The 24,010-nt window shown below is 38.8% G+C and overlaps 3 protein-coding genes across 10 annotated transcripts; 1 reads left to right on the top strand and 2 right to left on the bottom strand.

Annotated features, from left to right (window-relative positions):
* The first annotated feature begins 1,856 nt into the window (after nucleotides 1–1,856).
* Nucleotides 1,857–5,827, top strand: LOC116199913. Of its 3 annotated transcripts, XM_031530516.1 has the most exons (5): nucleotides 1,857–1,986; nucleotides 2,361–4,199; nucleotides 4,320–4,456; nucleotides 4,539–4,614; nucleotides 4,726–5,827. In XM_031530516.1, exons 2-5 carry the CDS (start codon nucleotides 4,193–4,195, stop codon nucleotides 5,193–5,195), a joined length of 690 nt encoding a protein of 229 aa, XP_031386376.1. In that variant the 5' UTR covers nucleotides 1,857–1,986; nucleotides 2,361–4,192; the 3' UTR covers nucleotides 5,196–5,827. The 3 variants fall into 3 exon arrangements, 2 of the variants coding, with proteins under 2 accessions (XP_031386376.1, XP_031386368.1); XR_004155615.1 differs by having other exon boundaries at nucleotides 4,539–5,827; XM_031530508.1 differs by lacking the exons at nucleotides 4,539–4,614; nucleotides 4,726–5,827 and having other exon boundaries at nucleotides 4,320–4,501.
* A 2,343-nt stretch (nucleotides 5,828–8,170) lies between these two features.
* LOC116197993 (uncharacterized protein At2g29880-like) lies at nucleotides 8,171–10,759 on the bottom strand. Of its 6 annotated transcripts, XM_031528310.1 has the most exons (5): nucleotides 10,606–10,759; nucleotides 10,296–10,507; nucleotides 9,369–9,439; nucleotides 8,982–9,061; nucleotides 8,171–8,885 (listed from the first exon to the last, which is right to left on the bottom strand). In XM_031528310.1, exons 3-5 carry the CDS (start codon nucleotides 9,430–9,432, stop codon nucleotides 8,298–8,300), a joined length of 732 nt encoding a protein of 243 aa, XP_031384170.1. In that variant the 5' UTR covers nucleotides 9,433–9,439; nucleotides 10,296–10,507; nucleotides 10,606–10,759; the 3' UTR covers nucleotides 8,171–8,297. The 6 variants fall into 6 exon arrangements, 4 of the variants coding, with proteins under 4 accessions (XP_031384170.1, XP_031384154.1, XP_031384148.1 ...); XR_004155135.1 differs by lacking the exon at nucleotides 9,369–9,439 and having other exon boundaries at nucleotides 8,171–8,908; nucleotides 8,982–9,310; XR_004155136.1 differs by lacking the exon at nucleotides 9,369–9,439 and having other exon boundaries at nucleotides 8,171–8,877; nucleotides 8,982–9,310.
* Nucleotides 10,760–12,421: 1,662 nt separating this feature from the next.
* LOC116192952 (U1 small nuclear ribonucleoprotein C) lies at nucleotides 12,422–15,586 on the bottom strand. The gene is made up of 6 exons (XM_031521666.1): nucleotides 15,428–15,586; nucleotides 15,268–15,310; nucleotides 14,535–14,576; nucleotides 14,127–14,379; nucleotides 13,293–13,559; nucleotides 12,422–12,834 (listed from the first exon to the last, which is right to left on the bottom strand). Exons 1-5 carry the CDS (start codon nucleotides 15,433–15,435, stop codon nucleotides 13,306–13,308), a joined length of 600 nt encoding a protein of 199 aa, XP_031377526.1. The 5' UTR covers nucleotides 15,436–15,586; the 3' UTR covers nucleotides 12,422–12,834; nucleotides 13,293–13,305.
* Between the last annotated feature and the right edge of the window lie 8,424 nt (nucleotides 15,587–24,010).

The raw sequence follows: 24,010 nt of genomic DNA, 5'->3' as shown, positions 1-24,010 counted from the left end.
TGTCATACTATAATTGACGCTATATAGTGTAATTTTAAGAGATTATGATAAAATTGACACAAAAGTAAACCGTTGTGTTATAACATATACTTTTCCCTATTTAAAAAACTTACCCTATGCATATACTGGTGATCCACTAGTGGCACATAGATGTGCTTGTATGCGCGCGTGTGTATGTATATCATAAATGCGAATGGGAACCTCACCTAATTAATTAAATCTCTCTTCGACAGCTAGTATTTACTTTAGTTAGGTTGGTCATAATTAGAGGATGGCATCGTCCAGTCCATGTGCTCCTTCGTCCTTCCCATCCCAATCCATTAGTTAATCTTAATTTGCTATATGCCAATTGATCACTAAGCTTTCAAACAATGAAAAGTGTAGTTGAATTACATTATTAATATAAATACGTACATAGAACCAACAAGTTGGTAAGAAGTACTTAAATATTAATGTTGGTAGTTAAATGTGTCTCACTGATCAAATTAGTGCATAGACAATATTCATAATATATATATACGTCAATTAAGTACGTACTCTTATCTATATAATACTGTAGGCCTGTGTGCAATAGCGAATTCCTAGAGTAGAGCTAATGACAAATATTATCTCGTCAGTGCAATATAACGATGGATCACATGTATAATGTGTCAAATCGTTAACAATGGTGTTTCCTTACATGTCATGTGGAGCCTTATAGGCAAAATTAATAATTGTGCATGGAATATGGGAGAGATCTGTTGAATGACAAGATGATCGATGGAGAGAGATAGATAGATAGGTGGCATGCAATGCACGATGATATATATATATATATATAACGAAATTAGAGATTAGTAGCAATAATTAATAATAAGATGTGATCCGATGTATATATGTTCTCCTCACCGGACCCTTATATATATATATATATATATATACACATTTATCCATATAACAACCAAAAAAAGTTACGTACATCTCTTGCTCATCCCCAACATCACTTCACCGGGGGGGTTCCACTCGTAATATACCTCTCCTCCAACCCAAACCCAAAGTACTCCAAAGTCTATACAAACACTAATAGAATGGAATAGAAAGAGAACCAATCCATACACCATTTAGCTAGGAAGGGACTGACTAATAAGTAATATATTCAACTGGAGAAATTGTGCAATTATTGGATATGGAGCGAAGAAAGATGACCTATAGAATTAAATAAAAAAGAAAGATGTATAGATTTTTTTCTTTTGGATAAGTGAAAGATGCATACATTATAGGCCTATAATAGATATACTTCAAAAAAAATTTAAGAAAAATATAAGTAAGTTGATAGATGTGACAAAAAGTTGATGGAAAGATTGAAAAGAGGAAGGACAATGTTGTGCTTAAGTCGAGACCAACACCTTTGTGCTTAAGAGGAAATAACCTTTGACATGCACGTCCACTCTCTAAATAAAGAAAGAACCCATTAGCCCTTGGGGTCAAACTTCAATTATTCTATGAGAGGAAAAAAACAAATAGGATATTGGATGTGACAAAACGATGATAGATGAGACTAGTCGAGTGTACTTATACAGTACTTATAAGCAATCTTTTGTATATTTATGCAATCTGATATACATATATATATATATATGTATATTTTATTTGTGTAAGTTGAATATATATATATATTGTTGAAATAATTGTACTCTGCAAAGTAGTTGATATATTCTCTATAAAAGTAATTGCATGCAAAGATTCCCTGCAAATTGAGTTCCCATGTGAAGCAAAGTTCTTCTAGCTCATAAAGAAAAGTCAGTAAATAACAAGAAGAAGAGGGAAGGGTGACATTATATAATGATCGTAGGTCACTCAATATTCAAACATCATAACTTTAATGTCTTCCTTTCAGCCTTTCCTCCAAAAACGAAACTGAAGTTGGTGAAAATTTACTGAAGAGCAAAAGCTGTTGAAGAACACATCATTTACCTTCTGGGTTTTGAAACTAGAGGAGATCATAAGGTAAATTATATTGTTTGAGTATTATTCTTTTTATTTTCCTGTATTTAATAACATCTGCATTATATATGTACTTAATTAACTGTTTGAGGGTTCTTTGGTTTCGTAAGAAAACTTGGAACGGAAATTTAACTTCATATAGTTTTTTGGACAGTAGGAAATTTAACTTTATATAGTTTGACACTTAATTGTTTACATATATATGTATTTATATATATTGCTCCAATTAATGTCCATGCATATATACACCTATCACATGAAAACTCGTGTTTTGACTCGACTGAGAGGAATCATACTTGGAGTTCTACTCCAACAGCAATCAGTTTGACATGAACAAAATTATATTAATTCTTTAATTAATTTCTTTTTTATTGCAGGTGAAAATGTCACGTGAAAGACCTGCACAATGGACTCCTAACAGTAGCGACATAGAGTGGAAATTTGCCGAGCCTGTTGATGGAAATTTTGTGATAGGGTGATAACTGGTGGAATCACTCGGGTGAAAGAGCACATCGCTCATAAACTGGAAACCTCGCTCCGTGTCCTCGAGTTTCAAAGGAAGCGAGGGAGAATGTGTTGAAGCTTTTGACGCAAAAGAAGGATAAAAAAGTTGACAAGCAGAAAAGAAAAAAAGAATTTATGGCAAATTTACGAGGTGATGAGGAAGAGGATGAAGATGATTACGAAGGATTTGTTGAATACAGGCAGATTAGAAATGCGATGGAAGAGAGTAGAAGATCTCATCAACAGTGGGAAGATATGCAGAGAGTTAGAGCACAAATGGGTGCATTTCGCAACACCTCTGATATTGGAGGTTCTTCCAGTACGACTTCTAGTGGAAGATTAGGGAGGCGCTCGCGAAGTGTTCGAGAATCTGCTCGCAGTGGACGACAGTGGATCGATCCCCAATCAGCCGAAGCTCAACTCAGGACGACGGATCCTCATTACCATTGACATATGGGTGCCAAGTAGCCCAAAATAAGAACCAAAATGGGAATAAATTTTCCTAGGACCCATCAAATTCTCATGTTTGATTAGGTTGTGGTAATCCAGATTCTCACCTTTCAATTCCCACATGAATAGTAATGTAGATTCCCACCAAGGGGGTGGGAAAGTGGATTCCTACTTTGATGGGAATGTACATTACTAGTAATTACTTTATCGGTAAACTACCATACACACTCCAAGTTTCTCAAAGAACTGGGGCAAAAGTTGGGAAGAGCAGTTAGAAAATTTTTATTTGCAAATAATATTGCGCCAAAAGGATGCAATGATGTGAATATGCAGGTTATGCTTGATGTTGCAGCTGAGATCGGGAAGTAAAATGCCCTACTCCTCATGATGTTTCAGAAGTGTACTTGAATGAACAAGTGCACAACCTAAAGACTTGGATTGCCGGTTTGAAGTGGATCTGGAAAGAAATGGGTGTTACAATCATGATGGATGGCTGGACTGATGGTATATCTCACACACACTCATCATCAACTTTCTTGTTATTGCTGCAAAGGTATGGTTTTTTACAAGTCCGTAGATGCAACTGGACTAACAAGTAGAGACAGGCATTATTATTTCCAATTGATGGATAAGATAGTGGATGAGATTGGCGAGGAGTATGTTGTCCGGATCGTAACAGATAATGAAGCAGCCATGAAAGCTACTGGAAAATTGTTGATGGCGAAAAGGAAGCATTTATATTGGACAACTTGCACAACACATTGTTTAGATCTTATCTTGGAAGATCTTGGGAAGAAAAGCAGCGTGAAAATTTTGATTATTGATGCAAAGAAAATTACTTCTTTCATCTACAACCATGGGTGGGTGGTCAATTATATGGAGAAGCTTACAAATGGAAAGCAATTGATTTGTCCTGCAACGACACGCTTCGCCACTAACTTTCTTCAGATCGAATGTCTCATTAAGCAGAAAAATAATTTGCAGGCAATGTTTGTTTCTGATGGGTGGGTAAGATCCAGATTTGGCAGGGAGGTTTCTGGGCCAACTGCTGAGGTTAAAGACGTTGTAATGAGCTCTTCGTTTTGGAGGAAAGTGAAAGATTTGCTTGCGGTACTTACACCGCCGGTAAGGGTACTCGAGCTGGTGAACTCTGATGATAAGCCTATGAAGTGGTATACATATGAAGCTCTTGATAGAGCCAAATTGGAGATCAGGAAGGACTGTCGATATTGGAAGCAATATTGGGACATAATTGATGATAGGTGGAAATTCTAATTACATCAAGATTTACATGTTTGTTATTGATTATGTTCTTTGGATATTTGTAAAATCAATCGAGTATAAATTAGTATTTCTAATTTTACCATTTAAATGTATTACAGGCTATTTTTTGAATCCACAATTCAGATATGGGGAGTTTCCGAGTGATGAAGTAGAAAAGGAGGTGATGGATGGTATGAAAAATGTCATCTCTCGATTAGAGATAGATGTCGATAGTCAAATCGCAGCTCTGAATCAGGTATAATTTTAAAATTTTGTTATATATTGATTTCTAATTACAAATATTTCTTGAATACTTAACTGATCCATTCATACTGTAGCTTTTGATATTTAGAGATAAAGCTGAATCAATTGGTACAGTTCAAGTCCAGCATGCATGGAAGAAAATGCAACCAGGTCAGATAAGTGCTTTAGTAAAAGTCTTTTGGTTTAAATTCAAAAAAGTAAATGTTTTATTTTATTTAGGCAAATAGTTTTATCCAACAATCTAAAAGAATTTATATACAGCTGATTGGTGGATTACTTTTGGATTACAAGCAATTGCAATTAAGGTGTTGAGCCAAACTAGTAGCTCAAGCAATAGCGAGTGCAATTGGAGCACCTTCGGTTATATACATACAAAGACAAGAAAGAGATTGAAGTACGAGAAGTTGCAAAAACTTGTTTTTGTGCATTATAATATGAGGTTGAAGCACAAGCATATGATGAGGAGAAGCCGAGAGAAAATAGAAGAAAGTTTCAATCTGATTACTTTTGATCATATTTTTACAAGAGTGGAGCCAATCCTAGAGTGGTTGGTAGAGAGGGAGGCTCCACTATTAGATGGTAATGGAAATCCAGAATGGTTAAATGAAGAGGGCACCAACAATGATAGAGAGGAAGGTGTCAGATCGTCCCAGCCACATCCATCTGCCTCACAATTCGTGGCCCAACAAGAGGATCAATCGGGGGCTAGTAAGGAAAAAAACACACATTGATAGTGATAGCATTTCAAATTCTAACATAGGTCCTCCAAGTTTGGGTAATCAAGATGGTGCTTGAAGTTATAGTGGAGAAGATCAAGGGTCTTAGGAATCATCTCGTCACAAATCTTACCAATTATCACATCTGGCGTATGGTACGTGTGAGTCTTCTGATGATGATGATGCGCGGCCACCACGTAGAGACAAAGATTTGAACCATTTGATGCAATCTCATGGAGATATGAGTGAAAGTTTCAGTCGATTAGGAATTGGTCTCAGAGATGGGAAGTACTCAAATTTATCCACCAACTCATTTCTACCATGGATATGGGCAGAACTTTCCCGTACAATTACCAGCCTGGGTGAGTAATCAGTACATGCATGCTCCTAATTCATTTTGTCCGCTACAAGATACCGCACTACCACCAACAATTCATGAAGACCAAGAGATAAATTTTGAGAACAATGCAACAAACTTTGTGTTTGGGCGACCTTGGATGTATGACAGTAGAGGACAGAATGAAGATGGAACGGATTCTTATTATGACCCGGCTTGTGATTTCACCACTTGGTGACGAATCATGTAGAATGATGGTTATTTGATGTACTTTGTGCGATTTTATCATTTGTATTTGATGCGGTAAATGTTACTAGCAATGCATAAGTAATTTTATATTGAATCTTTATCATTTTTTAATGCTTAATAAAATTTCTATCCGCGACGCCCGCGACGCCATTACATAGTATCGCCATTGTCATAAACCGTTATAACTGCAACGCGATCGTTACGCGAGCCACGACTGTGATTTAAATCCTTGGATGGAGATGGAGATGGAAATGGAGACGGAGACGGAGATGGAGATGGATCCATTGCTTCATGATATATATCATATCGCATTGATAAAACCGGCCAATAACGACAATAATAACAACAATATAATAATAATTAAAGAAACACCCCGTGCAAGGGAAAATCTTGACATAGGCAGACTGGAGAAACAGCCATGCAACCCCACGACAGTTATGATGCTGAGAGATGAGTGCATCCCCGAGAACAAGAAGTATAGCTAGAAGCTGATGAAGAGCTGCCATTGTCCTTCTTTATTGTGATTCTTCCTGTGAGTTGAGAATGAAATGGAAGTAAAAAATGACCAGAGACTTCGACGTTTACTTTGGATAATTCCCTTTATAGTTTCCAAGACGTAAGACGTATATATTCTCAAAACTAAGAGATTTCGAATGCAAGTCTCATTGATCGGATGGAATTTCCGTGTACGTAAATTTTTAGGGTTTATTTGGATTTGAAACATTGTTCAACTCAACTCAACTCAATTACAGAAAAAGACAAAAATAGTTATAAATAAGATTGAGTGTGTGCTCCATAATTGGTCAACAAACAAAGACCCCCTATTATATTTATTCTCCTTAATATAATGCTTACACTATCATTAGTACATCATAATAAAAATTAACAAAATGCATATTACAACACCTAAATGCATGTTATCGGCCTCCTCCCTTTGCAAGCCATAATCGAGTAGCAATACGGTCGCGTACATTGTTCATTTCGTCGCTATTCATGTCTACATCTACTCTATTTCCTTCTTGTACTGGCGGATTGCGAAATTCATCGTAATCTGCCCACACATTGCTGTACTCCAGAAATAATCTGTCATGGTAATTATTACAGCGTATAAAATTATGCAAAACAAAACACGCAAGGACAAGTTGTCCTTGCGTATACGGTATGAAGTTGGTCATTGAACTCAGTATGGCAAATCTTTTTTTCAAAATACCGAAATAACGTTCGATGACATTACGCACTGACGCATGGCGCTGGTTGAATAGCTCTTTTTCCGTTGTTGGTGGATTATGGCGAGGAAAATCGCTCCGGTGATACCGTTCTCCCTTGTATGGAGCCAAATATCCTGGTATATTTGAAAACCCTGCATCAACAACATAATATTGTCCTGCAAAGAACATAAGGTAAATTATAGGTAACGCGTACAGGCTTGCAATTTCTTATAAACAAGCGAATGTATAACCAAATACTCACGACCACGCAGTGCTGGAAAGGATTCCAATGACGCAGCGTTTGCAAATACTCTCGAATCGTGTGCGGAACCTTCCCAGCCCGTCATCACATATGTAAACATCATGTCGCGTGAACAAACAGCCAATACATTTTGTAATATATCGGCATTACGATCGCGATAAAGTACTCTGTTCGCCTGTGGCATGCATGCAGCCACGTGGGTTCCATCGATAGCTCCAATACAATGCTGCATCAACAACGCATAAGATGTCATATACCTCATATAGTATACGTAAAACAGTTCTATACAGTATGAAATTATCAAATAACATACCCTAAAGAAACGCCACCTTTCATCATTTACAATTTCCGGCTGGATAAGGACGTTCCGCGATGTTATAAAATCGGCAGATACTTCTTGTATTCCGCGTGCAACTTTTTTGATAACTTGTGACACCGTTTCCTTCGAATGCTGAAACCTTTCCGCCACCATTGAAAATCGCATACTGTGTGAAATAACCAATAAGAACATGCCGACTTGCTCTTCTACGGTAACACCTTTTCTAGAATCTGTGATGCCACAGCTCATCCGCAATGTGTCGCATAGATTTCTAAACACGTGTGGTTCCATTCTGAAGCTTTCGAAGAACCGGACGTCACTCCCTAATAGTTCAACAATATATTGTCGTCCTTGAAGTGCAGAATTTCTACACAGCAAGTTCCGTGGAACGGGATCTTCCATCTGATCATATTGCATCATCAAGGAGTAGAACATACGTTGCCTACGTTCATTCTCGTTGTCTCTCGGGTTATTGTCATTGGATGAAGACGTGCCATTACGAGACATACTGTTTGCCAAATGATCGCCTATAACTGTATAAATAAATTCGTGAATATATCGTTAACAGTGAAACAATTCTATTATAATCAGAACACAATAACATGCAACACACACTTAAAATAAAAACTCATCATCATAAGCAAACACACATAACAAACATCAGTAGTACAAGTTCAGTCAGGAAAAATTAATAAACGTTGTTTTTTGAAAAAAAAAGAAAAAAGATATGATGACGGTTGCTTCAAGGATGATCCAGCTGCAATATCCATTCCATTCGTGACTCCTCCTTGAACCACATGAAAAGCCTTTGGGAGCCCGGATCTAGGAGTGTTTTCCCCGCTTTCACAAACAAAGATTTAGGGATTCTCGATTCCAATTTAGCCAACTCATTGAGGGCTTCCTCGATGCTATTCTTCTCAGGTTTCTCAGGGCTCGATACCGACTTGCTTTTCTTTGCCGACGATGTGGTGTCCTGCTGATTCTTCGTGAAACTCTCCCTGAATATATCCATGCATTCCTGCATTTGTGAGCTCTTGCTTTGAGATCTTTTCGGCACTCGACGTCGAGACTCGGTTAGAATGGGCTGTGCAACATGTGCGGGGTCGTCACTCTCGTCGGAGTCTTCTTCGAGATCGATATGTTGTTTCTGCTTTCCCTTCCCCCTAGATAAGAATTCCTCATTTAACCGGCGTTCTTCTTCTAAAGTTGGAGGTGGATCGGTCGAGGATATGCGAAGAGCACCGGTAGCCACGGAAGAACTGAACAGTTGCTTCTGCAAATCGTAGTACTTGCAGCCCTTGCTCCGGAAAGTCTTGTACGCCCTGTTCTTCTTTACAAAGAAGCACAACATTGCTTGAAGGAGATCATTGACAAGTCATTCAAAACAACAATAGTAGCCGTTTAGCAAAAAAGTAAATGCATTTACCTTTATAAACATATCCCAAACATCAGAGTCGGCTGTGACGGTGTTTGTGTCTGCATCCCACCCGACGCCTGTATGCTTCACTATTTCAAAAAAGCGGGTGAAATTTGTCTTCATTCTTTGATACTTGTCCTTAACCTTATGCAAAAACAGTTGCTTATCCGGAAATAAATTCATCATTTTAGCTGTGATCTCTTTCCAAGCACTGGTCTTCCATGTTGTAGTGTGTGTTCTTCTCTGCTTCTCAAGCATTACGTTTAGGAAAGCCAAGTCCATTTCATCACTCCATTCGATGATATTTTCCCCCTTTGGAGCCATGATGCATGTAATGACTGGAGCAAAACTTCCACAAAGACAAGGGAAAACATAATGAATGATAGACAAACTGACCTTTCCAAGTAAAGATAATGCAAAAACCAGCAAAGACAATTTGCGGTGTTATAAAGTTGCCCATGCAGCAGCTGCTAAGACAAGCAACGAACTTGTATAGCAGGTAAATTTCACAACAAAATAATCAATACTCAGAACAAAGGCAAAGCACAGTCGTGACTAAACAATTTCAAACTGATCATAAAGGCAAAATAAATGTGCAGCAGTATGTTCGAAGACACGCAACAGACTTCTCTACGAGGACAATTCCGCAACAAAACAAAACAACATCATCAAGGATTTAGCAATCTGAATGTCATTGAGAGGAAAAGAAATCACAAGCCAAACTAAACAAATTGAAACTAACCATGATGCATGCAGTAGGTGCATCTTTTCGCATAGACAATAGATTTCATTCGGATAAAGAAGAGGCAGAAGGTAATGAATGACAGAAACAATTAACAAAATCTTCAATTCAGCAGTGTGTAACAGTATGCACAAGCAACAATCTTCCAATGAGTAGGACAAATACGAGACACAAGAAATGAGAGTTCATCCTGTATTTACCAAGCTGTATAAGTTCAGTCAGGAAACGCAATCAGAGGTTTCAGTTCCTAAGTTGACACTGAGCCATGATGTGCAGCAGTAGGTGCATCTTTGCATTCGGACAAATAAGAGGCAAAACAAGTTCATCAATTACAGAAACAATTTCACAACAAAATCAGTAATAGGTCATTGATGTTTTAGCAAGTTCTATCACACGCAAGAGCACTCACGACCACAGACATGACAGGAAAACTTGCAAACAGAGTTGGAATTGAACTTTCAGGCCATTCAATGAATAATCTCATCACATCAGAGCGTCAAACAACAAAGTCAATCGAAGAAAAATCGCAGAAATCTTCAAACGACAAGCACAAAAGGAGACAGACATCGACGGAAAATTACCTGAAATGCGAATGCTGAGAGTGAATCCAGTCCACCGCTTCTTAAAGGAGCAGAGTCGTCCTTTGAAAACGCTGTCGGAAGGGGGCCCCTACAATAGAAGATTAGACAACGCGTGCCACAACACAGTTTTCCGCGAATAACTCCTTTGGAATTTCCCCTTTTCACTGTGTTCCGCAGCTCCTTTGCCCGCAGCTCGTCACGAACGCACAGTTCTGTTCAATTTGCGAAATTGACAGCAACGCAGTGAGGAATCGATGGAATTGACGGAAAATCGTGGGGGTAATTCATGAAATGGACAGAACCCACTCACCAATCGGCCGTTGGAGCCCTCGCTTTGAGATTCCTGCAGGCAATTTTCGAATCGTCTGCAAACCCTACTGAAAAAGATGAAGGAGGAGGAGCGAAAGGATTTTGTCGGTATTCTGTGTCTTGGAACGGTCTTCTGTGGACAAGTTGTCCTGAGACCTACCGTTGTGCTTGTGGGACCCAGTGCTTTGAAAACGCTGACTTATATTTCTGTCGGTAGCAAACATGATTGGGTTGAGTTGAGCAAAGCTCACAATCCAAACGCTACCTTATATTTCCTCCTCCTATCCCTTGTAGTACAATGATAGAACGAACCTCAACTAATAAGTTCAAGAAGCTTCGTTTTATGGTCTTGCTCGGGTCATCAAAGACTCGATAGTTTATTCCAAGGCAGATACGTAATTTGAATCACATGAGAAGAATTCTTGCGACCAACCGATTTGGGCCAACTGGAGATCGAGTCATCGGTATCATACAAACAAAAATGAATGCCGCATTTTGCCCGTAAGACTTGGGAGGAGGCAGCATTGATCACTTAATTAGGTTAGAGGTCTTTTTGACCTTGGCATTTAGTTTCCATTGTCATTCCCTTGCCCTTAAGTTACCCGGAGTTCGGTTTGGATCTTGGGACTTAATATGCAATTTCGCTCATCGAAGATCACATGGTCGGCGCTCTTTGGTCGCAACAGAGGTTTCTTTTCTTTTGTTTTTTTTTTTTTGGGCTGAATCTCAACCAAGGTTTCTATCGTCTCAATTTTTGTACATATACCATTCTTTCAGTAATTGATATTATGTCGGTTATCGAACATGTAGGGAATGTTGGTTGCAATTTTCGCTGGAGGGACAATGCAACCTTTCTTTTAAAGATGATAGATTAAAACTTATCAAATCAAATTAATGGAAGAAAAAAAGAAAGGATTGAAATCCCAAAGTTAAACTTTGAATTGAAGGACCATCGCTGCTATTTGACCATTTCAATTATAAATCGTTACCAACATATGCTTTGTTTCAGCCAAAAAAAAGAGAAGATTTTAGGGTCATATCATATCTTTGTTAGTATGGGACTTCGTTATTTTACATCAAATTTTTACTGTTATTATTCTAGCATTTCAATAACACACGACCATATAAATTTTAAAACAATACGAAAACTACAAATTTCCTTAAAAATTTGAACTTTAAGTCACCATTATAATGACTACCTTGTGTAACTAATCACTGATAACTTTTTTCCATAGTTTTTTTTTTTATAGATTAATCACGGATCGCTTAGATTGATAGGGAAAAAAAAAAGAAAGGTCTCCAAAGACAATAAATCTTGATAAAGACATTGACGTCTAGGTGGTTGAGATGACTATCTCAGCTCGTTAAATAACCTATCAAAATAAGGATATTTATACCGTTACACGTAAAAATCAATTTTTCTTACGTGCAAAATTCTATAATACCCTTGATAAAAACAATTATCGAACACTGTGCCATCTTACTCCATTATAGGATTATTCTTTGTTTTCTATCCCAATATTTATTTATTTATTTTCAAAATTGCCTCAACGATTTGATCCGCATCCCCGCTCTCTATCTCCCTATTTATCCTCGTAATAGCATGGGCTACAAAGCTGAGAACCACTACCCTGAAAAGGTCCCCAACATATATATTTCTCGGGCAAATTAAACTGACTGTTATTGTCCATTTTCAAATGGAAGAATTAGAATGTTCCGGACCCATTAATTTTGCCTCGTTACAAGCAACGCTTGCTCAAACGGGTACCCCACGGTTATTGCCATGATAAGTTGCATCATCGAAAGAGGCATTGATCTTCAGAGTCACTGGGCACTGATTTCTATCTTGCAACATTCAAATCAATATCGACCTCCAAGACCTAGCTGATTTTTTCTTCTACTTTGTTTGCCTGGCATGATGCTTAACAGAAATTCCCTTAGATGTGGCAAATGGTCAGAGCAATGTATGCTCCCACCCTTTAGAAAGAGGATGCGCTACCTTATCGAATGAAGTGAATTGTTGCTACTTACATAAGACTAAATAGATAAGTCGCAGGCAGAGGCACAACACAAGGCTTGTGTCACTGGTACAGTTCAAGCCTTTATCCATTATAGAGGTCGACCTGACATGATATCTTTCCATGCGTTTCACGGGAGTATCGCGTTGTTTCCGAGGGTTTCTTTGGACGGAATTGTTCACTCAGATGTCTAGCCAAATCTTCAACGCCACCTGAAGGTCACAGATTGAAATTGACCAGTAGCGTGTTATATTTGAGAACTGCTATGTTATGACTATCCAAACCAGAGAAATATTCCGACATTAAGTCTTCATATATCCTAGTCTAGATATATAGTGTTATGAAGAGAAATACTCTGACATCAAGTCTTCATATATCCTAGTCTAGATATATAGTGTTATGAATGATTATTTAACAATAGCAATGGAAGTCCACCGTCAATTGTGAAGCCTAGGAGAGTATACCCATACACTACTTTCCAGTTTCTTCCTACACTCACCCTCAATTATTTTACTTTTCCGCAGTTTATCACTACAGCTGAGCTGACATCTTCCATTGACTGTTACGACCGTCATCTATAACTCAGGCATTCTGAATATTGTCGAGACAAAACTTCAACAAAAGCAACATGAAACTGTTAAAAAAAATATTCTCCAATGACAGGACAAACCTGCAGAACAAAGCTAATGATCGGTATCTGGTGCCTTGGGGTTCGCATTTAAGCTGTCGAAGCCTCCACTTGGTGGTGCAGCTGGATTAGGTTGATAAGCCGGAGGTGGAACCATCAGAGGAGCACTTCCTGAAGTTGGAGTCCCCGAGCTCCCAGGAGCTGTAGGTGGAATGTTCAACGTAGGAGGCCTAGGCAAACCATTCATTTGAGGAAAGCCAGGGGCACCAGGCGGTGCCATCATAGGTGGCATATTTAGATGGCCATAACCTAATAACATGATAAGAAAATATGAAGTTAGAAGGCTATCTCTATCACTTGTTAGGTGCACATAGAAAAACCAATTGATATCATTGGTCATGCTCATGATATTTGTTTCTTGCAAAAGAAAGCACTGGCCATCGAAAGGGATCAGATCAGACATAGCAGGCACAGCAAATGCAACTAAGAAACAGAATCAAGTCTCCGTAAGAAGTAAAACAACTTTTGAATCAAAATTATCAGATAACAAAAAGCAAGCATGACAGTTAAACGTTTACAAACTATAACCGCTGACTCCCAAGGATAAGGCTTGGCAGATATTTCAATGAGAAGGTTCTTACAAACAGTACCATCCTAAATGGACAATCAGTAGAGAAGGAACATTTTGAGGCTAGGCATAAACAAATATGGCAAGTAGACACTTCCAGGCAATTATGAGCAGATCTATTAGGGACAAAAAGGCAATTATAAGCATAAATGAAGGCATCAGAAGCCATAAACGCGACTAAAATCAGGTGGCTGCATCTCCAATGCACATATCTATCTAACTCACAAATCGCAAACAAGAAGGGTTACCTTGTGCACCAGGAGGTGGTCTTGGCAAAACTGGTGGTCTAATTCCAGGTGCATTCGGTAACTGCGATCCCATAGGCATGACGGGTGTAGGTAGAATAGGCATGTGAGGCCTCTGACCCATAAGATGCTGATTATAAGCAGCACCAACCTGCTGGAAAGCCGCTGTTTGTCCCAGATGTTCCTTGATCCTTTGATCAATCAAACTTTGGGTCTGTTGTTCCTCGAATTGTTGGTAATAAAGACGCACATTTGCCTAAAGATCATTTTCAGAAATTTAAGCACATATGCAGAAAGAAAAGGCTAAAAATCAAAGCAATTTATAATATGAATAGAACAACTCTTAAGTTGAAAAAGATATTTTATGCATATCCATACGAAATGAGAATGAGGATTTCTATAGCAGAATACCTTGTGCTTGTATCCTGCATTATGCTGCTTTCTGACTGAAGGCTGACAAAACAAAAAGAAATTATTAATCATCGAAAAGCACCAAAGGGAAGAGACATATAAAAGATCATACTAAATTCTTTTGGCGATTTAAGAACGTTTTGATACGACAAAGCAAAACCTAATAAACCATCCAACAAGACCACTAGACAGTGCATATTAGCTTTTAAATGCCAAGGTGGCAATGTTGATAGAGTCCGTCGCCAGTTTAACCACTATCTCCCCAGCAAAAGCAAAAAAAAAAAATGTTTAACCACCATATACCCACTTCCCAGGTTATAATTATGATGGACATGATCAAACCAATTCTCTCACTGTCATCGATACAGAGCAAAGGCTAGCAAAAGCTTTATCCAGCAAGGCGGTTCCTTTAACAAGTCCCAGGTTCCTTTAAAAATTCCCAGGAAAGACCCAAAAAAAAAGAAAAAGAAGACCCCAATGACTCAAATTTGAATAGATAAGACAATGCAGCCCGGACATCGAACATCCTAAGACAGGACTCGCTATTTGAAGCTAACAGACATTCAATCTCAGCAAATTTTCACAAGGAGGCAGCTTCACACATCTCCTTTTCACAAAAAAACATATCATACTTCAGGCCCATGACCGTGGCGGAAAAGAAGAACAGCAGAATCGAAAATCAAACAGTTAGAGCAATTGGAAAGCAAAGATAGAATTAGGCGGTGGAGCTTACAGAGTCGTGAGTCAAGTAAGTGTCACAGTAGTCGCAGTAATACCTGCAATGAACGAAAACAGATCAAAGTCAGTAAATGGGGCATTGCAGTGAATCCAGGCGACGCAGTGGAGACCAAGGAAGCGGTGAAAGAATGAAAATTGAATACAAGAGACCGTACCGAGGCATTGCTCTCGCGAAGGAGAGAGCGGAAGGGAGGAGCTGATTTAAACCCTAGGGTTCGGAGAGAGAAGAAGAGAAAGTTCTCCAATTCAACTCTGAGTTTGTCGAGCAGAGAGAGAGAGAGAGAGAGAGAGAGAGAGAGAGGCGTCGCTTTTCGAGACCAAAAACAATCGGTTCGGCCGGCTTGGGGCTAAACCGAACCATTAATAAAGCCGAACCGAAACTAGAAAGTAGAAACTTCTACGGGTGCAAGTTGAAAGGGAAAACCCCGAGAAACTACCCGACCGAAGAATGTGACGTCTAGAAAGAACAGGATTTGTGGAAGAGCAATGGGAGAAGAAGGATAAGACGTATTTTACCTGGACACCCACTTTATAAATACATTAATAGACATAAACTTGCATATAATAAATCGTACAAATTATTAAATTCATTGGCACAATAAATATTTTCAGGGTCAAGTGCTTGAGGTCATGTTTGGTTTCAAAACATTTCTTTATTTTATTTTATTTGAACTTGCTAAAGACAAAGTTGATGTAGGCTTTTAGTTTTTAGTGGGGCCCATCAGTTTGAAAATATACCACGGCTGGACAAGCTTCCGCTTGGCTGAGTTTTTTTTTCCCTTTTGGATGCCTTCTTACTATTGAGGAATTTGTATTTGTTGACCCAATGTCTTGAAAGGCCAAGGGGCATCCCTTTATTTGTTGACCCCATGTGTTTCTTGATGGTGAAATTTTTGTTTTTATTTTTTTCCTTCATGCCTTCCCTTATTACTATTTTTACACAGAGCACCACACAATGAGATTCATTTGACGAATGCGCTGACGATCAAGTATTTGTTCATAACATTTTATCAAATAAATCGTTGGTGTATAAGACATTTACAGAAATAGATGTCTACATTAATTGAATGGATTTAATAAAAATTGGCAAAATCAATTTCCAAACAGAGAAAGTATGGCTACAAATTTGAAATACAAAGACCATAGTGCATGTCATCGTCATCTTCTCTATGTGCGTCATAACCGATTAGCGATACGGTCGCGTATAGCATTCATTTCGTGACTACTCATGTCCACTTTAATTCGAATTCCTGGTTGTTCTGGTGGATTTCGAAATTCATCGTAATCCGCCTAAGTATCGCCGTACTCCTCAAATAACCTGTTGTGGTAATGATTGCGACAAATTAAATTATGCAACACAAACAAAGTAAGGGCAATTTATCATTGCCTATGCGGTTTGAAGTTTGGTATCAATTTCATTATGGCGAATCTCCTCTTCAAAATAATAAAACAACGTTTGATGACATTACGAACTGATGCGTGGCGCTGATTGAACAGCTCTTTTTTTGTTGTCGGCGGATTGTCCTCACTGAAATCACTTCGGTGATACATTTCCCCTTGTATGGAGCCAAATATCCCGGAATATTGGGAAACTCTGCATCGACAACATAATATTGTTCTGAAAATAACAAAAAGAAAATTACAATTAAATATGTTAGGGTTGAAATTTTTTGAGAAATAGAAAGTTCATTAGCAAACATACACCACCATGTGGCGCTGGAAATAATTCCAATGTGGCGACTTCGAAAAATACTCTAGAATCATGTGACGAACCCTCTCAACCCGTCATGACATATGTAAACATCATATCGTGCGAGCAAGCAACTAGTACATTTTGTGATATCTTTGTATTTCGATCGTAATAAGTTGCTCTTTTCTCTTTAGGGACACATGCAGCCACATGGGTTCCATCCATAGCTCCGATGCAATTCTGTGGGGCAATGCAAAATTATGTAATTTATATAATATTATGAAATGAATTATTATAGTATTGACTTATCAAAAAATACCTTTAAAAAATGCCATTATTGACAATTTTCAATTTCGAGTTGCACAACAACGTTCCTCTGTCTTATATAAACCAGTGCTAAGGCTTGTATTCCAAAGAGAATTTTTATGAATGATCGCAACACGGTCTCCTTGGAATGTTGGTACTTTTCCGCCACTACTGCATATCGCGTACTATGTGAAATGATCAATAAGAACATTCCAAACATCTCTTCGATGGTGATACCATTCTTAGTATTATTGAAGCCACATTGTCGTCAAAGTGTGTCACAGAGGTTTCTAAATGCGTATGGTTCAGAGAATTTTTATGAATGATCGCAACACGGTCTCCTTGGAATGTTGGTACTTTTCCGCCACTACTGCATATCGCGTACTATGTGAAATGATCAATAAGAACATTCCTAACATCTCTTCGATGGTGATACCATTCTTGGTATTATTGAAGCCACATTGTCGTCAAAGTGTGTCACAGAGATTTCTAAATACGTATGGTTCTATTATGAAATTCTCGTAGCATCTAACATTATTCCCCAAAACTACAAGCGTGTACTCTCTTCCTTGGAGTCGAGAAGTTCTACACGAGATGTTTCGTCTAACCTGTTTTTCGGCCGCCGCAACTTGTATTATCAAAAAGAAGAACCACCGTTGCCTAATTTTCATCTCTTCGTCACTAGAGCTATTGTCATATCGCAAAAAATCCTTAGTATATTGTCTTTCAATTGTGCGCCTATAACAGTGGAAGGAAGTTCATGAACATGTTGTTAACAGTAAAACACAATAATTCATAATCATGCAAAACAAAAAATTGCAAGCACACATAAAACATAATCAAGTCAATATATCAAAACACACATAACAAACATACTAGTACGAGTAATGTCATAACAAAGAAAAAGAAATGAGATTATTGAAAAAGTTCAACTAAACATAAAGTTGGATCGAGCTCATTCAAGAGTCAAAAAGTTGTTGTAGCCATTCCCTTCGTGCGTTTTTCCGCGTAGTACATGAAAATCCTTCTCATTTTGTCATCTAGGAGAGCTAAGTTGCCAGATATATAGATTTAAGTGGGATTGTCGGTTTCAATTTATCCAACTCCACCATGACTTCTTTGATGCTATTCCTCTTACACTTTTCAAGGCTTGAAACGAACTTGCTTCTCTTTGATGACGGTGGGGTGCTCTTTGGCTTATGTTTGAAACTGGCCTTGAACAAGTCTATGCACTCCTGTAGTTGTGAGCTTGTCGATAAAGGTCTTTTGCGCACTCGACGTCGAGACTCAGATATAGTAGGCTCCTGAACTTGGACGGGATCGTCACTCTCGTGGAGCCCTCTTCGAGGTTGACAGGCTGTTTCTGTTATGGTTTAGCAGTTCAGTGAATTGCTTGAACATGGTCTTCAGTCTCGTGGACTTGTTCTTTATCTTATGGGAGCACAGTTGCTCATCAGGAAATTGCTTTCCCATCTCCATCGTTGTCTCATCCCAATCCCTTTGCTTCCAAGATGTGGTGTGGCTCCTTTTCAACTTGTCAAGCATGACATGAATGAAAGCCAACTTCATCTGATCAATCCACTCGAGGATATTCTCACCCTTAGGTACCATGATGGATGTACTTGTTGGAGCAGAACTTCCACACGTAACAGACAAACAACATGAATAACACAACATAAACAAGTTGCAGCAAAACATATTTCAATTACTCAACAATACAACAAAAACTACTGTATTATCTTGAGAGTTTATTTTTTGGATAAACTCCATGTTTACTCTTCATTAATACCACAAAACGATTGCAAGAATGAAAAAACCTAAACTAACAAGGATGAGCACCTCAAATTACCCCAAAGAATGAAAAAAACCGAAACTAGAAAAACAAGCCCATGCCTACTGCAGATTAACCCATGCCTACTCAGATTAACCCAAAGAATGAAAAAAAACAAAACCAGAAAACAAGCCCATGCCTACTTAGATTAACCCATGCCTACTCAGATTAACCCAAAGAACGAAAAAATCGAAACCAGAAAACCACAAGTCATTGCAGTCCAGAATAATACTCATGTCTACTGCTTCAGAGCTTATCAAAATTTCAGACGAAGTTCATTGCAACACAAAGGCAACAACAAGGATAAGCACCTCTACTGACTATCAAAGATTGAACCAGGTGTTCAACTCGGGTGGTGACAGTCAGCATAAAAACAAACAGATAAACAAAACAAGTTCACAGATACACACAGTGACCAAAGAAGCAAAAGCATCAACATCGTTATGCAATCGACAAGGAGACATCGAGAGAGAAGGCAGAGGAAGCAACCTCGACTGCAGATAGCTCTCTAAAGTAGAGGTGAACCGGTTCTTAAAGTCAACGATGCAGGTGAATAGAGCTATGGAGATCGGGGCCCCCGACAAAAACCTCAATCGGGAATCTCTGTCCTTTGGTTACAGACCTCTGGGAATCTCTCCTGACAAAGGCGACCTTTCTCTATTCTTCGGATTATGTATTTGCCCATCTTCTTCATGCCTGTAGACTCCGCAAATCACTGCCGGGCCTCCATTAATCTATGAAATGGCCTCTAGCTTGTCCCTAATTGGCAGTTTTCGAGCTCGATTAGCTGGTTCATGTGATCGATTTAGAAGGAAAATGGGATTGATTGAATAGAACCCTAAAACAGAGGAAAGGTTGGAAGAAGAGAGAAGGGGACGATGCTTTGTGCATAGTAGGAAGATGGCCCCTACCCAACGGTCATAATTGGCCAAGGACAGGAAAAAAAAATCAAAGCACAGTGTGACATTGTTTGAAGTTCAAGTAAAGAATGTCAAACGGTGGGGCCTACAATCTTCAAAAGCAACGGGTCACTTTGTCCTTATACTAATAACAATAAAGTTAAACCTATTTTACTTCCCAAACAAACCCTAATTTGTCAAAATTATACTTTTGAGGCAACAAATTGTAATTTTTATGATTCATCGATTTATTTATTTAAATATAACACATTGTAAATATTGCATGTAATTTTAGTCAGGTACTTTGGATATTCCAAATTTTAATCATATACGTGACTATATTAACTTTTTAATTAATCATTTATAAAGAATATAAATCGTTAGGGCCATAAATTTCTTTTTTTCGTGATTTATCAAGCGTAGATACTTAAATACTATATGCATATTATACACATTTTATATTTTATATTTTATATTTGATTTAATAATAAAATAAGGACTAATATTAATGCACATTTTATTTGCCAATTCTACTTTACTATATTTTAATCATATAAGTGTGCGCACTCGAATTTCATCTCGTCGGGGCACGCATGCGCGCGCCTATGCAATGCGGCTTGGAAGTGTCCACCTTCCCGGGGACGCGCGACGGACGCACGTGAGAAGGAGTCCCCACTTGCCATTTTACGACTCGAAGGTCGAGGGCCGACAAGTTACCCGGATCTAGGGGTACGGGGTACACCTAAAATGCTAAGGCAATAATCTGTACGGAACCGAAAATTTCGAATTCGGGGATTCTATTACTTGTGGGCCTATATCCCACACGCCCTTTCGGTACTCTAGCTTGTCTAGGCTTGCCATTTTAATTTAATTACCGCTTAATTAAGTTTCGTTCATCTTATGCGTTTTGACACTGTAAATTTGAACAAACACTCTGACCGTCCACTCTCCGACCGGGATTTTTACATGAATATATGTATAATATAAAACCTTATCTCAAATAAAAGACAAATTACAATAATTGAATTCCTGTCGGTTTGCGTTCGGCCATTATTTCACTCATGCTCACCGTATGGTTTTGGAAAAGACCGAAAATTAAATTAAATGCGCGCTCGGTGTATGGGGGCATTGGACCCCGTGATCGACGGTTAGAGGCGTTGGACCCTGTGTGAATCATGTCCTAAAGGATCGGACTCGATCCGCACAACAAATAATTGTAAAAATGTAACAAGTAAGCTCAAATAAACAAACAACGGGGTTTTGTTATAGCCGAATTTACGTGAATTAATTGATTATTAACCGAGGTATCTTGGCATACAAATCCTACCTTAAAACAAACAAAAGGAGTAATAGATAGGGCATGTAGAATCCGACATTATTTTAACAGACCCGACAGACGTGATGTCCATAGTCAAGTCTCGAATGTGTGGGTTGTTTTTAGATTATTATGTATCGTGACAATATGGCTTTTACAGATTAAGAGTATTTTCACCTAAAACCCAAAAACCTAACCCTCTATTTGACTATTGCCCATGTTTGATTTAGGTCGAATTTGAGATTAATCTGTTTTTCCATGTTTTGACCCGTTCTAAACACAAACCTATACTAGAATGACGGCATGACAAGAACCGATAGCCATCCCCCTTGAATTGAAAAATATGTGTGTGTATGAAAAATCAAGATTACGTAGCACGTATCTCAATGCTTTTGAAATTGTGAATTTAAAAAGGGAGTGACTAACAGTTCTTGAACTGTCGACGCGATTACAGATTATTAATCGGTTCGTACAATTTATTTAAAAGAGTCAAGTGATTTAATTTAGCCAAATTTAACGTCCTGATTATCCCGTATGTAGAATTTTAGGTTAATTAGAAATTTGCCGAATGCTTTAGTCTACGGATTTCGAGCCGTCAAGATAGCCATTAGTTGACCGCCTGATAAACTCTAATTTCTGACATCATCACGTTGTATACATATAATTACAAAAATAAAATATTTAAATGGGGCACATACATTGTCGATGGGTGATCCAAGTAGGAAAGGGTGGATATTTTTAGAAAATGTCCAAAGGATTGAATTGAACGATTTTAAAAGAGTAGGGACTGATTTGAAAATTCGGATGAAGTTTCAGGGACCGATTTGAAAATTCTGAAAACATTGGGGACTGTGTAAAAATTACTGAAAATGTCCCAGGACTTGTTTGAAACGAATTTGAAAATCTGGACTGATTTGAAAACAAAAAAATGGCCCCAGGACTAAACTGAAACAACTTGGAAAGTTCCTTGGGATTCTTGAAAAATTCTGGGAATTCTAGGACTGATTGGAAAATAGTAAAATGACTGGGACTTGATTGAAATTGTTTTTTGAAATTCGGGGCAGATTTGAAAAGGGTGAAAAATGGTCCCGGGACTAAACTGAAACAATTTGAAAAGTTCTTTGGGATGTTTAGAAAAATTCTGAAAAATTCAAGGATTGATTGGAAAATAGTAAAATGATCAGGACTTGATTGAAAATAATTTTAGAGTTCAGGGTAGATCTAAAATAAAAATAAAAAAATAAAATGCGTCCTCTGGACTAAAATGTGACAAAACAGAAAGTTCGTAAAATAGAGTTCGGGACAAATCCGATTACCCACGCAACCCAAGAACACTCATTTCACATTATATCCATCAAGCAAGCATTAATATTCAGGAAAGGAGCCCTAATCATGCAACTAAGTCGAAAATTTACCTAGTTCGAAAAGTTGAGGGGTGATTCTGTAAAAAAAAAAATCGCCGGACGAATCGGGTCGGATCGGACTGTTCGCCCGAAGGAGAAACCGCCCGAAAGAGCGCTGGGCCGGATTGGGCGCGTTGGGCCGAATGGACTTGGGCTGGGCTTGCGAAGCAAAAGAAATGGGCCTCGGCCCGTTAATCGACTGGCGGTCAGGATCGCCGGGAACGGCGGCGACGACTTTGCGGGCGGCGGTTCTCGCCCTTGGACGCCGCGGTGAGGGCTGGAATGGACGCCGGTGACGGTTCTGCACACTGCCGGCGCTTCGCCGTGGTCGATTTGGGCCTCACCGGGGTTAAAACGGTCGGGATCGGGGAAGATTTTGCGATTTTCCGGCGACGGTTCCGAATTCGACCGATTTCAAAATTCCCCAAAACGAGAGCAAATTTCCCGTTTTCTCTCACTGGGTTATGTTCGTGTTCATCTGAATTGTCGATCTCTCCATTTAATTGCAATCTCTTCTCCTTTTCCGTTAAGATTTCAGCCGATTTTGGAGAAAATCCCGGAAATCCGCTATTTGGGGGTTCCGGGCCTGCGATGATCGCGGGCAGCCGGTGAGCGCTGCCCGGCCTGCCCGAACACATTTTTTTTTTCTCTGGGCCGGCAGCTCACGGGCAGCCAGTGAGCGCTGCCCGGTTCGCCTGAATAATTTTTTTTTTTTAAGAAAAGGTGATAAATTGGGAAATGACAATTTTGCCCCCCCAGAGCCGATGGACCGAAATTGGGTGCTGACAACTTGCCCCTCTTTGGTTGCGTGCTCAGATAGAGGATGCAGCCAAAGACTATAAGAAGCACATCGTTTGGTCCTGGCGACCGTTTGGCAATTCTCCTCGTTTTTGCTAATATGTGGGCCTGTTGCAAAATAGTAAAAACCATAAATTAGTAAATGTGGACGCATACTTGAAGGACATTAAATGTGGACAAGAAGTCCAGAAAGCGATATGGACACGAAGTCCGAAAAGCAGTAAAATTGGACACGAAGTCCAAAATGCAGTAAATGCGGGCACGAAACCTGAAATGTAGTAAATGAGGATATGAAGTCCGAAACGGAGTAGTAGCGGGAAAATTATTCTTTTTCTCTCAGAGGTGCCCTTTATATGAAAGGATTGGATGGAGATGGCATAAATGCTGATAACAGAAAATGCACTGAAGTGAAACAGGCGCGGAGCCTGAAGAATACGTGGGACGGGCGATTTTCCCATGGAAAGGAAACTGCTGAATAAAAGGCAACTTTCCCTTT

The sequence above is a fragment of the Punica granatum genome, chromosome 1 (genome assembly GCF_007655135.1).
Source record: "Punica granatum isolate Tunisia-2019 chromosome 1, ASM765513v2, whole genome shotgun sequence".
Taxonomy (NCBI): Eukaryota; Viridiplantae; Streptophyta; class Magnoliopsida; order Myrtales; family Lythraceae; genus Punica; species Punica granatum.
This window is presented reverse-complemented; position numbering and strand designations above follow the sequence as displayed.

What these genes read in the sequence shown, in the direction of transcription:
- LOC116199913 (XM_031530508.1), top strand. Translation starts at nt 3,427, where the DNA reads ATGGCTGGACTGATGGTATATCTCACACACACTCATCATCAACTTTCT. An exon ending in TGGGACATAATTGATGATAG is followed by an intron (nt 4,200 to 4,319) that starts GTGGAAATTCTA and finishes AATGTATTACAG; the next exon opens with GCTATTTTTTGAATCCACAA.
- LOC116197993 (XM_031528294.1), bottom strand. Translation starts at nt 9,296, where the DNA reads ATGGCTCCAAAGGGGGAAAATATCATCGAATGGAGTGATGAAATGGAC. An exon ending in TTTGGGATATGTTTATAAAG is followed by an intron (nt 8,886 to 8,981) that starts GTAAATGCATTT and finishes TTCTTTGTAAAG; the next exon opens with AAGAACAGGGCGTACAAGAC.
- LOC116192952 (XM_031521666.1), bottom strand. An exon ending in CTTACTTGACTCACGACTCT is followed by an intron (nt 14,577 to 15,267) that starts GTAAGCTCCACC and finishes TTGTTTTGTCAG; the next exon opens with CCTTCAGTCAGAAAGCAGCA. An exon ending in ATGCAGGATACAAGCACAAG is followed by an intron (nt 14,380 to 14,534) that starts GTATTCTGCTAT and finishes AATGATCTTTAG; the next exon opens with GCAAATGTGCGTCTTTATTA.